The sequence below is a fragment of the Chionomys nivalis genome, chromosome 26 (assembly GCF_950005125.1).
Source record: "Chionomys nivalis chromosome 26, mChiNiv1.1, whole genome shotgun sequence".
In the NCBI taxonomy this organism is placed as follows: domain Eukaryota; kingdom Metazoa; phylum Chordata; class Mammalia; order Rodentia; family Cricetidae; genus Chionomys; species Chionomys nivalis.
The window spans coordinates 18,519,918-18,536,441 of record NC_080111.1 but is presented as its reverse complement, the minus strand read 5'-3'; the positions used below and the strand labels follow the sequence as shown (position 1 = coordinate 18,536,441).

The following is a 16,524-nucleotide window of genomic DNA, read 5'->3' as shown; positions in this document are numbered from 1 at the left end:
CATCCACTCCCCTCTTCTGACCCCTGGGAACGACTTCTCCGGGCACTGCCTTCTCACAGTCACCCCAGGCTAGGTTTTTGTTAGCCATACCCTCTGCCTTGCTCCAATGTCCTGTCCTGATAAAAACTTCCTAATGTTTCTTTTAAACTGAACTCCTTCAGCAGGGATCAAAGATAAAAATCACATAATGCCTTACTCTGCGCTTAAATCATATGGTCTAATTGTAAGAAAATTTCTAGAGCTGGGGAGATGGCTCAGAGGTTAAGAGCATTGTGTGCTCTTCCAAAAGTCCTGAGTTCAATTCCCAGCAACCACATGGTGGCTCACAACCATCTGTAATGGGGTCTGGTGCCCTCTTCTGGCCTGCAGGCAGACACACAGACCGAATATTGCATACGTAATAAATATTTTTAAAAAGAAGAAAAGAAAATTTCTAAACTCTGAGAGTCACGTATTTTTCAATGTGCCTCTTAGACTCAAAGAAATCAACAGGGCAAACACACTCTCTCAACACAGGACGACAGCTGGTAACTGTTTCATGGTGCAGGCCTTGCTTAGCTGCTTTTATGTTTCTAGAAAACTCCCCAGTCTTTCAGCAGGGGGCACATCCTGTCACTCATGGTGGCACTGGGCTCATCAGGGCGGTAGGTTTTAGAGCTGGGCACACCCCATTCGGAGCGTGCAGTAAGATTCCTAGCCCAGCGCGCGCTGCTCTGCTCAGCTCTCACTGGGTTTCCACCCCGCCTTCACAGTGGTTTCCACGCATGCGTGGACCTTTTGTCTCACCGTCCGGGCCTGCTGTTTCCTAGTCTCCCCAGACGTCTGCAAGCCGAGTAAAGGCCGCGTTTGAAACCCGGGGAGAGCCTTCTCTCTGTGTGTGACCCTGAAGCAGCTTGATCATTTCCACACGAAATTGCTCGCTTCTTGGCAGGCCTAAATGGTAAACTTAATCAGTAAACCCTGAAATTTAATTTCCGCTGCGGCGTTCATCGTCGAGCTCTGACTTCCTGACCACAGGGAGGTAGGTTCTTCTCTGCACGGGACCCCTGTGTTAGGTAGGTCTCCTGCTGCACTCTCTCTTCATCCCTGAGCACAACATACTTGACAAAACACCCCCATCACACCACCTAAGACCTCGGTGGAGTCCTGCTTCATTCTGTGCAGACAAGCTGGATCCCGTGTCCGGAGCAAGCTGAGCGTGTGCAGGGGATGTTGTCAGTGCGCTCTGGCAAAGAGGACAAGAGCAGGTCTGAGTTCCATGATTAACCCACAGTGAGCCGGTAGCCATCTCTCGCACCGTCTCAGCATAGACAGCAGCAGGCGTGGCAGGGCCTCCCCTGGCCGCTTGTACCTTGGGGATTATTGACCTGAAGATTACAGAACTTTTAGTGCCCGTGATTGTGTAGGTAGAGGACTACAGCCCATGTAGGTGGGCACAGACCAAGGTTGTAGGTCGAGTCTACTGATCCTCAAGACTGGCTGACAGCAGCGGTAGTGGGCGGGCAGAAGGCAGAACGGGCAAGGCCAGGAAGCAGCCATAGCCAGCGGGCAGCGGGGCGGAATGGGCAAAGTGCCCCTGCGTTTCTGGTTTTTTGGATTTTTTTCCTGCTTTACATTTTTTTTATATCCAGCAAGTCAACTTGTGGTCTTTGAATATTCATAGGTAGAATGTTATAGGAGAGAACTACAAGAATTTATGAGAACACTAGAGAAAATAAAAATATGAAGATGGGGACTCCATGTCTGTAGCTTCGAATTTCTTAAAGTTTAGAAACTGTGGTGACTGTGACTGATTCTCAAATGACAGCTTCTATCACTAAGACATCCATGATTATGAGAAAAAAAAATTCTAAGATTTCTGGCATTGCCAGTTCAAATCTTTATTCATATTTGTGCCTCCCTAAAAGCACCTCAGGATGCTCTCAATATTTTGATTTAAAAAAAAAAAAGTCTACTTTTGAAATATACATAGGGCTCAGTTTTTCACTAATTTCACTTGCTGCATGCCTGATAGGAATAGCATTACCTAAAGTTTTTATTCTTGCTGCCTAGATAATTTTTATTCAGCTGTTCTAAACATACTAAGCAATCTTGACTCTAACAGTAATGTCTTTGTCACTGGTCTGTTAATTCTAATGATTGGTCCCAGGCTGTTCCTCCCCTTCCTTTAGGAATGGTACCTTCCAGTCTCTCCATGTGCATGAAAAGTGACAAGCATGGGTCCCCATATTTCTACTTATTGGGCCACCCTAAAGACACGGTTTGTAAAATCTGCATGACTATTATCTTTTTCTAATGATCCTTGGTTTGCGTATGTTGTTTTTTTTTTTAACTGATGTATAATGCATTCTTCCATAGTAGCCTGTCTAATCGCTGCTAGAACTCTGGAGGGCATTTGTAATTGAGACCTTGGAAATAACAAGGCTACAGTTTAAGGATTAATGAGACTCTAAGACGCATTACATTCTAGGGGGCCCAGTCTAGCGTACCCCTCATGGGAAGAAATGCTGTGCTAGCTGGTTTCTGCCTCCTGGTTATCTATTTCGCTCTTCTTAAGCCACAAATTAATACTAATTCTGTATTAGACAGAAAGAGCCACTGTTACCCTCTGGCCCTAAGGACCAGAGGGTGTCATAGGTATCCCCAAGCCTGCTTTGTGGCAGTTAGGACTATCCAGATCGTCTGATCTTCCTTTCTTCCTACTCTGTGATGTGCCGTGTTTAATGGGAAACCCTTGTCTTAAAACACCTCCTTGTGGTTATTTATGAGACAGTCAAGAGATTGCATTCAGACAGCATTCCAGTTTCTAAATGAATATCCTCAGGGCTACCATTTGGGGAACACTCTTAGGGATAGAAAAAGTATGCTCCACAGAAATAAGCCAGATGTCGGTGGCAGCCTCGTAACTGTGGGCCAGGCAATAAATCCTTGCCTAGACCCATCCACGTTCCTCCCGGCAAGTCCTACAGGGCTGAGACTGCTGCCTCACGCTAACTGGACTGGGACTTTAAACCGTCGGTTTGACTCCTTAGCAGCAACTGGAGCTCACGCTTGCTCTCCACCACTGGCCGTAGAAGTATGACCCACACAGAACCATGTCTCAGCCATAGTTTGACTGGGCCCCGTTCACACTGCTGCAGGCCTGGCTAAGCATCTCGCCAGCACATTCTTTGAAGCTAGTCCTCTAACTTTTTTTTCTGAAACAGACTTCCCAGTTCTTAACGATCTTGCTGACTGTCATACAGGAATGACTCAGACTTAACACAGAAGATGAGGACAGTCACTGATTATACCATTGACCTACTAGTGATTTATACGGATAGAAGTATCTCTACACACACGTACCCTGCCATGGTCATTCCTTGGAGATTCTGCCAGGAAGAAAAGTTTTCAATGTATCATCACATCTGTGAAGTGTCTGTCTTGCCTGAATCACATGTTCCCCAGGGGAAATCAAAGGCAGGGCATAAAGCAGAGAAATGCAATGTGATAGGACCATGTAGCTATCAGGGGGACACCTAACCCAGTGACCAGAGGCTGAGTCTCTGTTAGGACAAAAGAAAGCCATCCTTCCATATGAGCTACTCAGTATAACCCACGGGAATGAGGGACCTAGAAAGGGGGAGGGCTGGGGCCACAGAGCGGCTGAATGTTTGCCTGGGTTCAAGGCCCGACTGGGGAGGGGGAGCTCTCTGTGGTCTCGGTTTGTCTCCACAGCTCTGTGAAGTACCTCCTACGTCCCAGGCATCACACTCATGGCTAGGGATGTGGAGATAACCAGGGGCATGTGCAGTCTTAACCTAGGGATGTGGAGATGACCAGGGGCATGTGCAGTCTTAACCTAGGGATGTGGAGATGACCAGGGGCATGTACAGTCCCAACCTAGGGATGTGGAGATGACCAGGGGCATGTGCAGTCCCAACCTGGTAGGGGAGAGCGAGGGAAGATGGGGACTGAGGCAAACATATTCTTAGCAGAGGATGATGGGAAATCCAAGTGGGTAGCCTAGAAGAGTTCCAGGGCATTCTTCCTGAGGTGGGACATCTTACTTGGGCCTTTAGCAATAAGCACAGTTCCGCCTGAGTGGAAAAGATGTCAGACTGTATTTAAGGGGATAAGAAAGAGCGAATACAAAGTCAGGAAAATGTGTTCATAGGGCCTCATGGGCTAAATGGCAAAGCAGGTGGAGACAGTGAAGGATTGGTTCTAATTAAAAGGCCTTCCAGGGCTGGGCAGTAGCGCTGATGGAAGTGTGTGCCCACTCTGAACAAGGTCGTGGTTCAATTACCAATTCAGAAAGAAACGTGCATACAAAGGATTCAAAGCTTATCTGGAAAGGTAGCTGGGCACTATTTAAGGTGGATTTTATATAGGAAATGGAAGCAGCTAAAATGTTAGAGCAACAGCTGAGACAAAGGTTAGGAGAGGTCCTGACGTGGGGATCTGCATGCTGAGACTAGAGTTGGTAGACACCTTGATAGTCCACTGAGGCAAACAGTAAAACAGATGAGCTACAGACATGAGGGAGAGGGTCTGAGGGCAGCTGACTGGTCTGTTTGGGACTTGTGTTTCGGGCGTCTGGTAGACACTTACAGGAGGTAGTCCCGAAACAAAGTGCTGAGTCCAGCCCTTGGGAAGTAGAAATAACATGATGGATTAAAATTGGAATCAGCAAAAGATTAAAAATGAAATCATCACAGGATCTAACCATTACACTTGTGGGGTTTATCAAAAAGACTTCAGCTGGTCCGTGGTGGCGCACGCCTTTAATCCCAGCACTCAGGAGGCAGAGGCAGGCGGATCAGGCGGATCTCTGTGAGTTTGAGACCAGTCTAGTCTACAGAGCTAGTTCCAGAACAGCTAGGGCTGTTCCACAGAGAAACCCTGTCTCAAAAAATCAAAAAGAAAAAAAGAAAAGCCCTCAAATAACTCTTAAAGAGATAATTGCACACCCATGCTTTTTGCGATACTTTTCAGAACGGCCAAGATACTGAAGCACCCTAGATGTCCCCATTCGGAGAATGCATTAGGAAAATGGATACTTTGTGCCCCAGAATTCCTTCAGCCTTGCTGTGGTTTTGTCTTAGTTAGGGTTTCTATTGCTGTGAAGAGACACCATGACCGCGGCAACTCTTCTAAAGAAACATTTAGTTGGGGTGGCAGCTTACAGTTTCAGAGATTTCATCTGTTATTGTCATGGCAGCATGCCGGCAGACATGGTAATGTCATCACTGAGAGCCCTACATCTTGTAGACAACAGGAAGTCAACTGTCTGTCACACTGAGGGAAGCTTGAGCAAAAGAGACCTCAATGCCTGCCCCCACAGTGGCTTCATCCCACAAGACCACACCTCCTAATAGTGCCACTCCCTTTGGGGGCCATTTTCTTCCAAATCGCACAGGTTTGGATGTGAAATGTCCCCCCACATGGGTTCATATGTTTGCACACTTGGTCCTCAGACGATGGTGCTTCAGAACCCATAGGAAGCAGGGCCTTGCGGGAAGAAGTGAGTCACTGGGGGTGGGCCTTACAGGCTGATAGGCCAGTCCACTTCCTGTTTGTCCTCTGTTTCTGGGAGCAGATGTCAAGCTCTACCACCTGCCTTCCCCACTGTGAACTCTAAGCCAGAGCAAAACTTTTCTCCCCTAACTGCTTCTGGTCAGAGCTACAAGAGCAGCCGATCCACTCTAGGAGGGAGTCACAGCATAGCACAGCAACATTGTTGACACTAACTCTTGTTAAAAGAAATGAGCTGTCTGAAAAAAGCTGAATCTACATAGTTTTGCTTGCATCTGAAGTATCCAAACTCTGAGAAGATGCAACGTGTGAGGATGGGGCCAAGCAGGGGCGGGGGTGGGGGTGGGGTAGATTAGTTTCAGTTTTGCAAGAGAACCAGGAATCTGCTGCATTTAACCTGATTGCCTATAATGCTGACAGTGGGTTAGATGAAAACCTGTGAATTGTGACCACAATATTTTACAAATAAATGCATGGAACACTAATGGGAACCAGTACTTCTGAGCCTTTAGCAGAGGTGAGCACAAGGGAGTCCATCGAGGGAGTGCTGGTACCAGGCAGCCCTGAGGCCTTCTTCATATGAGAGGCAATAAGGTTCTCAAAGGAGCCATCAGTAGGAACCCAGCACTTGTTAGAGATGGCGGCTTCACTTCCGACTTGGATCGTAGTCTCTGTTTTGCTTCTACTGCTGTTTTGGTTCTTGCCTCTGACCGAGTTTGGAATGAGGACTCCACGGGCCAGGAAGAGTGGGACTGCCTGGCTGAATCTGCTCGGTTTTGGTGGCTTGCTTATCTAGGCTCCATCTGACCCAGCCTGCTCTCATGAGAGGCGAGAGTGTCTTCCAGGCAGTGCCTGTTTTCAGAGGAACCGGGAGCTTGCAAAGTACATTGATGTAGATTCGCCTTCACTGGGATCCTCAGGGGTGACTCCACAGGGGCTGGCCACGTAAATATAAACACATTATTGCAAAATGCGAAATGGAAATCATAGCCTTCTTAATGTCTTTCTGGGCGATTATATGTTTATGAAAATGTTGACTATTTCTCCTTCTTCAGCTGCTGGGGCTCTGGGCACAGTTGTGCTGTAGGGATGGTCTTGACCTTCCCCTGGGAGGGGTCAAGGTTTGATGGGCTCAGGAGAGGAGGCTGGGATTACATCCCAGAGACAAGAAGCATCTGTTTCTTGCGGGAGATGACTATGCGGTGACTAGGAGAAAAGATATTGTTATCCCCCAAGATGCGTGCCAGGATGAGGAGCAGGTAGGCCCTTCATTGCAGCATCTTGGAAAACCAGAGGGTGGAAGGTCCTGTCTGCTGGACAGACCAAGTGTCCTGAGTAGGTGGCCGCTTGAGCCTGGAGAGATGGTACCAGCATGGGTGTTCCAGGAGCTTAGCAGCCGAGGGGGTGGTGAGGATTACCGTGTGAGGTCCTGTCCATCGAGGCTCGAGGGACCTAGGAGTTAACTGTTTGAGGAGTACTCTGTCCCCTGGGGAGAGCGGGGCAGGTTTAGGGGCATTAGGGTCCACTGGTGTGGGGGCAGGAAGACAACTGTCAGCGTGTGAATGGAGAAGGGACCTTAGAAGGGAGAGGTAGGGTAGGTACCCCGCCAGAGGAGGAGTTTGGACTGGGAGGTGGTGATTAAGGAGAAAGGGCCTGCCATAAAGCAGCTCAAAAGGGCTCAGGCCTATAGAGGAAAGTGGGCCCTGAGGTGAGTAAGGGCAATGAGGAGAAGGGAGGGCCAAGATAACCAGAGTTCAATAGAGAGCTTAATTAGCTGTTGTTTGATGAGTCTGTTGGCCCTCTCCACCTTTCCCAAGGATGTGGAATTTCCAGGAGATGTTGAGGGCTTCAGACACAAGCTCCATGTTTGTCCATCTGGATGGTCCGTGGGATGCCAAACCTGATCCACCACATCTGCCGTTTCCCTGGAGACCGGAAACGCTTCTATCCGTCCTGTAAAAGCGTCCACAAGTGTTAGGAGATAACGGAGTTTCTTATGAGTAGGCATATGTGTGAAATCAACCTGCCAATCTTCGCCCGGTCGGTGTCCACGAAGCTGATGTAGAGACTGACGTATGTGGACAGCCCCCTGTGGGTTGGCCTGGGCACACGTCTGGCAGGAGGAGTGAACCTGTGAAATACAATCTCAGACAGAGATGGGTGGGGTCAAAGAGGGGCTCCAAGAAGCGGAACAAAGCTTTGGGGCCTGTGTGTAAGGTCTGGCTGCTGTCTGAAATGATCGACAATGCCTGGTCTTGAGAAGGATGAGATGGTTATTTAAACAGGACCATCCACCCTTGGTTTTTATGTCCCCTCTTTTATGAGCTCGTCCCTCTCTTTTGATTGATAACAGGGATAAGAAGGGAATTAAGAACAAAATATGTTCTGTGGAGTCCGAAGAGCAGGAGGCCAGCCCCCAGGTCACTGAGTCAGCCTTGGCATTGCCCAAGGCCACTGGGTCCTTGGAGGACTGGTGTCCCCGACAGCGAATTATGGCTACTTCTGCAGGGAGCTGGAGGGCCTCCAAGAGGTTGGGTATAACGGGTCCTGTTAACTATGGGAGTGCCCTTGGTAATAAGGAAGCCCCTTTCCTTCCAGAGTGCAGAATGAGTGTGGACTATCAAGAAGGCATATTTAGAGTCAGTGTAGATATTATCCCATTGGCCCTTAGCTATTTGGAGTGCCCTAGTCAAGGCAAGTAATTAAGCCTTTTGTGAGGAGGTTCCCATTGGCAGGCGGGTCACTTCAACTGTGTTAGTGGAAGTGACCACTGCATACACTGCCTGGCAGTTTCCTGATTTGTCTATAAGGGAACTTCCATCAACAATCAGGGTGAGTTGGGGATCTGTAAGTGACTGGTCTAGAAGACCCTGTGGAGGTGAGGTTAAAGCCTCTACAGCCTCTGGGAAAGAGTGAGAGGAGGTATCAGAGTGGGAGGGAACAGGAAGGAGAGTTGGGGGTGTGTGTTAGGGCAGGACTGGAGGCCAAAGTAATTTGGGGGTTTTCTAGAAACAGTAAGTGAAAAACCCAGACTCCTAGGCCCAAGGAGAGAGAGAGAGGAGTGTCTCAGAAGGCCTGAGAGGCGGTGGGTGGAATATACCTTGATTGGCCTGGACAAGGTGATCTTGAGAGCCTCCCAAGTGAGTTCAGCTGCTGCCGCCAGGGCTCTCAGGCTTGGTTGCCGCCCACAGATGATGAGGTCCAGCTGTTTGGATAAAAACACAACAGCCTGATTCGAAGGCCCAACCTGTTGGGTTAGAACTCCCGTGGCCACTCCTGACCTCTCATCCGTATAGAGACGGTAAGGTTTCATGGGGTCTGGAAGAGCAAGAGCTGGGGCTGTTAGAAGGGCGTCTCACAGCAGAGAGAGAAAGCAGACTGAACACGGCTAAGAGCGTGCACCTGGCCAGGAGCAAGGTGGGTGGGTGGGTGTGGGGGAGAAGGAGAGGGGACACAGAGAGCACCTCAAACAGTGGCGGCGTAAGGAGAATGAGCTGAGGGGACTTTGAGCTGGAGGGAGTTTAGGGTAGGGGAGGAGGTGAGAAGGCTGGGAGGCTTATGGGGGAAGGAGTGTACCAGGTACTTGTGCCCGAGGAAGCCGGGTTGCCAGCACGTGCTTTGATATGCTAATAGGCACCACGGGTACTCAGACCTTGCTTCTGCCAGAGGTAAGGGAAAGGACTTCTTTTGGCAGAGGGAACCTGGGTTCACAACTTCCTGAAGAAAGATGGCTTTTATCTAACTGCCAGAAACCCTCCTGTAAGTCCAGGTTGAGTCCATTTCTGGATATCTGGCGGCTTTCTGGAGTTGGGACTTTTCTTTGGACCTGACAGTTTCCATCTCCGGATCTGAGCAATGCTAACGATCTTCAGTTGACATAGTTTTCCTCGTTTAGCTTTTTGTAGTCTTTCATCTTTACTTTGGTCTACCCAAAACAGAAAATCAGCGTCTACTAGGCAGCAACGAAAGGACCTGCCGCGGGTAGGAAGTCTAGGATGGAGGAAGATGGCTAGGGGGCTCCAGGGGAGAAAATCCAGGGGAGTGTGGCCATTTTTGTAATTCCTGGTCAGTAGATTGCTTTTGGAAAACAATAATAAGCCCTCCTTTTTGATAACCTTTACTTATTTTAACAACATACTACATATTAATTATAGACTATTTCAAAACTAAAGAAAATCAAAATTCAAAAGCTAATTTTCTTTTAAAAATATAACCATTTTGGTTTTTGGATTCTTCTCTGATGTTTATGTTATTATATTATTCCATGATGTTAAATATACTTCTATAGATTTTTTTTCTGTCCCTTTGGTTTTTCTAGACAGGATTTCTCTATTTAGCTCTGGCTGTCCTGGAACTCACCCTGGTAGACCAGGCTGGCGTCAAACTCAGAGATCCCCCTGCCTTTGCCTTCTAAGTGCAGGGATTAAGGGCTTGTGCCACCACTGCCCGGCTACAGGTCATTTTTAATGATTGCTTAGTATTTTATTTTATAAACACTGAGTCTATTGAACTAAATTTTTGTTTGTCTATTTTTCTATTATATCTAAATTTCACAAGACAAAATCCATTGAGGTCATATATCCCTGTATAACCTTAATTTCTATTTAAGATAACTGGAAAATAAAACCTTCACATAAAGAATAAGTATATTCTTGGTGAAGACAGGGAAAGTCAGGCAATCACATCCTGTTGTAATGTGGTGCCACTCTTTGGTGACAGAGAAAATTTTTCCTTAAAGTACCTTCCCGTTAGCCAAACTCCGGCAGATGCCATATGTCATAATGAACAGTTCTGGATGCTGACAGGGACCACATGTCTGTATGGTAGGTTGCCCCAATCCCACAGAGCTCCTGGGCTCAGATGCATTTAACCCAGAGAGATGGTTGCACCTCCATGTCTAAGCCTCACTGACACGGGACCACCTTCAGAACTGGAAAAGAGCGTGTGGACCAATAGCGGCAACACATTATGTGTACATACAATTCGCTTTGTTCTATGCCGCCTTCCGCCTCTCTCGGTTTGTTTTTAAGCTACACTAATGCTATTTCTCAAAGAAACAGCGGACCGTACAATCCCATAGCACGCTTCTTTGGCAGTTTTAAAACTCCTAGGCCTTCCAGTAACTCAGGATCCGGTTACATCTGTGTGTTTTATTTATTTGGGGGAAGCACAATTAGTCTCCAAGAAACCCAAGCCACTCCCGGGGTTAAGCGGCTCTTCCGGAATACTATGGGCCTTAGGAGAGCTCAGACACCTCTGAGAACAAGGCCAGAGGGTTTCATTTGCCCATGGCAGAATGGATACAAACAGTGGCTCATCTTTAAAACCAGAGCAGGCTGATGTTCAGGAAGGGTTTCCCAGCACCCAGAGACTGGCTTCAGAGGCCTCAGTTGGCAGCGCAGACTCCTGTGGTGTCTCCATTCTGGGGTCGCCTTGAGTTGGTGAGCCAGAGCAGGCTGTTGTTCAGGAAGGGCTCCCCAGCACCCAGAGACTGACTTCAGAGGCCTGGGTTGGCAGAGCAGACTCCCGTGGTGACCTTAAAGGAAATGAGGGAAGCTTGCTGATGAGTTAGCCTTCCTCCTGTTAGCAGCCCAGCTAAGCGAGGACTCCATGAACCCTTCAAACCCACCAAAGACACCGCAGTCCCCAGAAGGAGGGTGGTTGTGTGTAGTTGAAAAAATGGAAGACACAAAAGGAATTTCTGACTCGCTCTCCTGAAAAGTGGGGGCAAGAAATAACCTTGTGAGTCTTTGTCTCTGCCTAATCATGCCTCGATTCTGCCCACCAGGCGGCAGCCGCCTCTGGGAGGTCCCTTGTGTTTAAAGTTGGAACAGACTCGTGGAGAAAGTGCTGTGCCTGGTCTTCACGACCACCTTGGCCAAGCTGAGAAGATTCCTTCATATTCAACCCGTTCTTTCAGGAGCCATTTCTTTCTTCTTCCCCCGTTCTTTTAACACTGACTTAATTTGAAGAATCTTTCATGTGGAAAATAAAGACTACCTAAATGAATCGGAATGCTAGTTTAAAAACATTGGTCTAAGGCAATTTGAATAGGGCGTCCTTAAGGCTCAGATAGCTTTATAGCTAAGGGTAATCTATTCAGGGGCAAAATCGAGTATGAAAATGTGTTCTACAAATACAGCTACGACACTTAATAAATACGTAAGTGCTAGCAGTGTGGGTTGGGAAAATGTCTTTAAGTAGGAAAACTGGAAAATGTGGACATCTTCTACCTGGTGAACTGCTCTGTTGTGAAAGATTTATTGACCTTTTGCTTGAGTATCATACAACTTTCATTATCAATCCCAAAGCAGAAAACGGTATTTGGAAAAGAGAAATAGTGGCATATTTCATAGACCAAAGGACCGTACGATCTTAGTGTGAGCATCTCATTGCCAGGAGCACGAGTGTGTGGAAAATTACAGGTATAAATTCTGAAGTGCAGCGGTGTTCAATGAGATCCTGGCTACTTGGAGGTCTCATTTTCCCCTTCGGAACTAAATAAGAAAACATTGAGACATCCTTGTAACGCGTGAGAAGTAGCGCAGTGATGGTTTTGCTCTTCCGGGTCTATTCTTAGAGGATGTCATTTGGTATAGCAAGACATACGGCATCCTTCAAACCGGTGCACTTTCTCAGTCAAGTTCAAATAGGTGTCCCCACCCACAAACAGGGGTGGAGAAATGGTTTTAGAGATCGTTGGTGCTGCCCGCGATCACCGCAACATCATGGAACTGCAGTTCTCTCTGCAACCATTTGTGGCGGGGAAGAGCAAGCATGCAGCAGAGAAGCCCCCAAGAGATTAACAGTGGAAGAGCCTATCAGAGAGGGATTCAGGCAAGAAGAACCAGAGCTAGCCAGGTCGGAGCGGTGAGCAGACAGCAGAAGCAGAGAGGCCTCGGCCCTTCACGCTCTGAACGAGAATGGACTGAACCTGCTCTCCCGGTCTTGTCTCCACACCTGTCTCTCATTTGCAATGGTCCTTCCCCAGGAGAAGCTCGGTGTTGATCAAGTTAGGAATTCAGGGGTCATTGCGAGGTGACTTCTTTTATGTTTTTATCTCACGGGTCTTTCTGTATGTGTCCCGGCATGTCCTTTAAATACAAGAGGCACATCACAGGTCTGGATGTAAAACCTTGACGCCGTTGCTAGTTCTTTCTTTGGTATTAGCACCCCAGAGTTTCCAGTGTTTATTGGAAACGCCCCTGGAATGATTTAAGACCAAGGACAGACATTTATTTTCAGGCTTCGTCCTTAAATGGATGGAGACTGAGATGCGCCGTTCATCTACACCAAATTCAGTGAAGCCTACTACCCCTGGGCTGTACGAGCTCAATGCATTAGTACAGGGAACTAGAAGACACCAAAATCGTGTCTTTTCTGAGTATTGAGAAATACTAGCAGTCCCCTGGGGGGGATTAGAAAGGCCAGCAGAGACAGGATCTCCCCAATACCTGAAAAGGGAAAACCAGAGACCCCGCCCTTGACTTTCCTGGTGATTGATTGACTAGCAGAGGAATTGGGGAGCCTAGGTGCAAACAGCAGGGCCGATGGCAAGGCTATCAAAAGACAGTTCAGGAAAGTCCAGTAGCCTTGGACAGGCAGCCTGCAGCCTTGGCAGGGCTGCTGCCAACCACTGAGAGGCACTCCTGATCATTTCCTCCCTGGCAGCTCCCTGCCCAGCTTCCCAAGACAGCAGAGCCAGACACATATATTCAGGGAAGGAGGTCTCATGTCCCATTCTTATAGCCTCCCTTGGTTATTTGCGGGACAACCCAACATCCCAACTGATCAGCCCTTTATTACGATGAGCCACGCAGAACACACAGCCATGGAGGGCAGCCTGCAACTCTGTAAGACATGGCCATTCTCTGGCTTTCATCTGTATGTGACCTAGGTCTTCAAGCAACCACCTAAACCCTTCACTAGTGACACAGGGTCTTTAAGCGGTGTCATATTGATGATATAACATATTTAATGTTATAAATCAACACACAGTATCAGACCTTTAAATCATTCAGTCCTTATATGTTTTCATTAAGGGTGAACATTCTAGTATCAAATTTATGATATCATCTAAGACCTAATTTGGCTTAATTCTATTAATAAAAACTAATTTAGAAGACATTATCCTTTTTAATTACAGATTTTGATTTAGATTGCTCCTGCTCTCCAAGTCGGAAAATGGCCGGCACGGTTATGCCATTAGTCCAAAGCTAATATTGTTCTTTATTATTATTAACACTTTTATAGAGTACCTGGTGGGAAAGGCTGATTAAAAATAACCTCCCCAGAACTCCCCATGTGGCCCCATGATTTGGCCCAAGTTAATCCTATCAGAAATCAGTGACGATATTTAGCCCCAAATGAAGCTGTTTGCTAATCCTTTCTCCTGATCACAGTGTTTAGCCTCGATAACGCCTATTGAAGACACCTTAAACTAGATAGCTGAGCATCCTCCTCTGCTGTGTCCCAGGAGACCTCTGCTGGTCTCCTGAGCCTGACACTGGGCACGTGATTATCTCTGGTTCTTTCTGGAACTGCCCAGCTTTGACATTACGTTCCTAGCTGCACCATTGCTCAACTGTGGGTTCATTTTTCAGTTTCTATAGCTTCCAGTCTGCCAGATCTGGGGCACCAGACACCATCTGCTTCTTGACCTTGGCATTGATAGGAAGGATGCAGAGCTGCCGAGTGTCCAACTGTGTGAGCATCATGAGGCTTGGGGACTTAGGAACGCGGTATAGGACAGAGGAGATGGAATGTCATGCCTCCCATCCAACTGGTTGTTCATGTGGAATGAGGCTTCTGAGACCCCTCAGCACCCCCTCAGAAGGCAGCTGCAGCTCAGCAGCAAATGAACAGAACACTCCCAGACCTTGGGAGCTAACCAGCCTGTTGCCATAGTCACTAAACACATTTGATGGAAAAGCCAGCGTATTTCACGGTGAAGTCAAAGTATAGACAAAGTGTACTTAACCTAGCTCCAGTTCCGGTCACAGAAGCTGTTGATCCCAATGGAAAAAAAAAAAAGGATAAAAAACAAACCGGCAGCAGCCAGAGGTGGCTGACTGTGCAGCTGCCGAGGGAGCCCCAGAGGATTTCCCCCTCCTGCTGCCTGATACAGCAGGAAGCAAGTTTCAGACAAGTATGGACATAGGGACCAGGCTCTTTTCTTTTCAAGAGTCCTCAGTACAGTCCATGCCTTAAGACAGTCAAAGAAATGACCAACAGGAAGGTCGAGGCATCTTGAGTTTATTCACATGATGCTTATCAAATTAAAGCCTAAGGCACTTTGATTTACTTCCTTGCTCTTTGTCAAGAGAACTGCACAGTTGTAAATGAAATCCAAGTTCAGCTCTGGCCGGGCGGTGGTGGCACACGCCTTTAATCCCAGCACTCGGGAGGCAGAGGCAGGCGGATCTCTGTGAGTTCGAGACCAGCCTGGTCTACAAGAGCTAGTTCCAGGACAGGCTCCAAAACCACAGAGAAACCCTGTCTCGAAAAACAAAAAAAAAAAAAAAAAAAAAAAAAAAAAACAAGTTCAGCTCTGGGTAGCTGAATCTTCAGGTCTCAGAGGGAAGCAAAGAGGGCCAATCCCGTGTGTGTGCACAGACACAGACGTGGTGACGGACACAGCAGGCTCTGGAGAACAGCAACGTTACTCAGATACATTAGCACAAAAATATATTCCTAAGAAATTCTCCTGTATCTTTATATCTATCACTCAGTGTGCAAGACCATTAAAGAGCCCAACAAAATGCGCCGTATCTATTTCTTTAGGAGTCCTCTTTCCCTAGAATGCCAACTCTACAAGGTCAAAAAGAAGGTTCAGCTGGGCAGTGGTGGTGCACGCCTTTAATCCCAGCATTTGGGAGGCAGAGGCAGGGGGATCTCTGTGAGTTCAAGGCCAGCCTGGTCTACAGAGCGAGTTCCAGGACAGGAACCAAAGCTACAGAGCAACACTGTCTTGAAAAAAAAAAAGAGAGAGAGAAAAGGTTCTAATTCCTTTTCTGTTCCCAGTGGCGGCACATCACCCTGCCTCGAGGATGGGAATAATTATTCATTGTTTGGATAAAGGGTGAATAAATAAATAAAACAGAGGCCGCCCATCATTATAAGGATGTTTCCCTCTTACACCTTTGACTTTTCAGTTTAGATTCATCTTCCACATGAAATACCGGAGCCGTTTCCATTCACGTTTGGCCTGAATTCCCACCTGTATCAAATGACACTAAGGTTCTTTGTCTAGTCACCTTGTCATTGCGGTTGATTCAGTGGTTACTTCAGTAGGAGTTCCTGTCTGCAATCTGCTTCACACACAGATGCATGCACGCACACACGTGCACACACACACATATACACAGACACATGCACGCACGCACACATGCACACACACATGCACACAAGCACATATGCGCACACACATATGTAGCAATGGCATGCTGCTTTATCTCATTAATATTGTGTTCTTCCATTTTAATGGACAATCCAAATCAAAATATTTGTCAAAGAAGAAAATTAATCGTCTCTCATTCTATTCCCATACCAATCAGTCCTCCATACTCCTATAATAAAAACAAAACAAAAATAAAAAGTATACTAAATTTTTTCTTTAAGAGTAAATGTACTGGGGCTGGAGAGATGGCTCAGCGATTAGGAAGCCTGTGCTGGTCTCACGCAGCACCCAGGTTCGATCCCCAGCACTCTGGTCAAGCAGCCACAACCCCCTGTAACTCCAGTTCCCCTGCCTCCACAGGTACTGGCATTCATGTGTACATATCACACACAAATTCACATGATTTTAAAGTAATACATCTTTAATCCACAAAAAAGATTAAACATGACTGTTGGCCAAGGAGATGGTTTGCGGGTAAAGGCTCTTGCGGCTAAACCTGACAGCCTGAGCTCAATCCCCAGGACGACACGGTGGGAAGGGAAAATTCCCTCCCACAGTTACCCTCTGACTGCTACATGCATTTCATGCACAAACACAAACACACAGAG

The 16,524-nt window shown here is 47.3% G+C and overlaps 1 protein-coding gene across 9 annotated transcripts in view; it reads left to right on the top strand.

The window, feature by feature from the left end:
• Magi2 (membrane associated guanylate kinase, WW and PDZ domain containing 2) overlaps window positions 1–16,524 on the top strand; it is a 1,220,672-nt gene that overhangs the window by 1,184,415 nt on the left and 19,733 nt on the right. For 3 of the 9 annotated variants that reach the window (XM_057758564.1, XM_057758562.1, XM_057758563.1), the window contains one exon: window positions 2,172–2,260. The exons of the other annotated variants lie outside the window; for them this stretch is intronic. In XM_057758564.1, coding sequence (XP_057614547.1) covers window positions 2,172–2,260 — 89 coding nt within the window. The remainder of the gene's footprint in view (window positions 1–2,171; window positions 2,261–16,524) is intronic. 9 annotated transcript variants of the gene reach the window in all.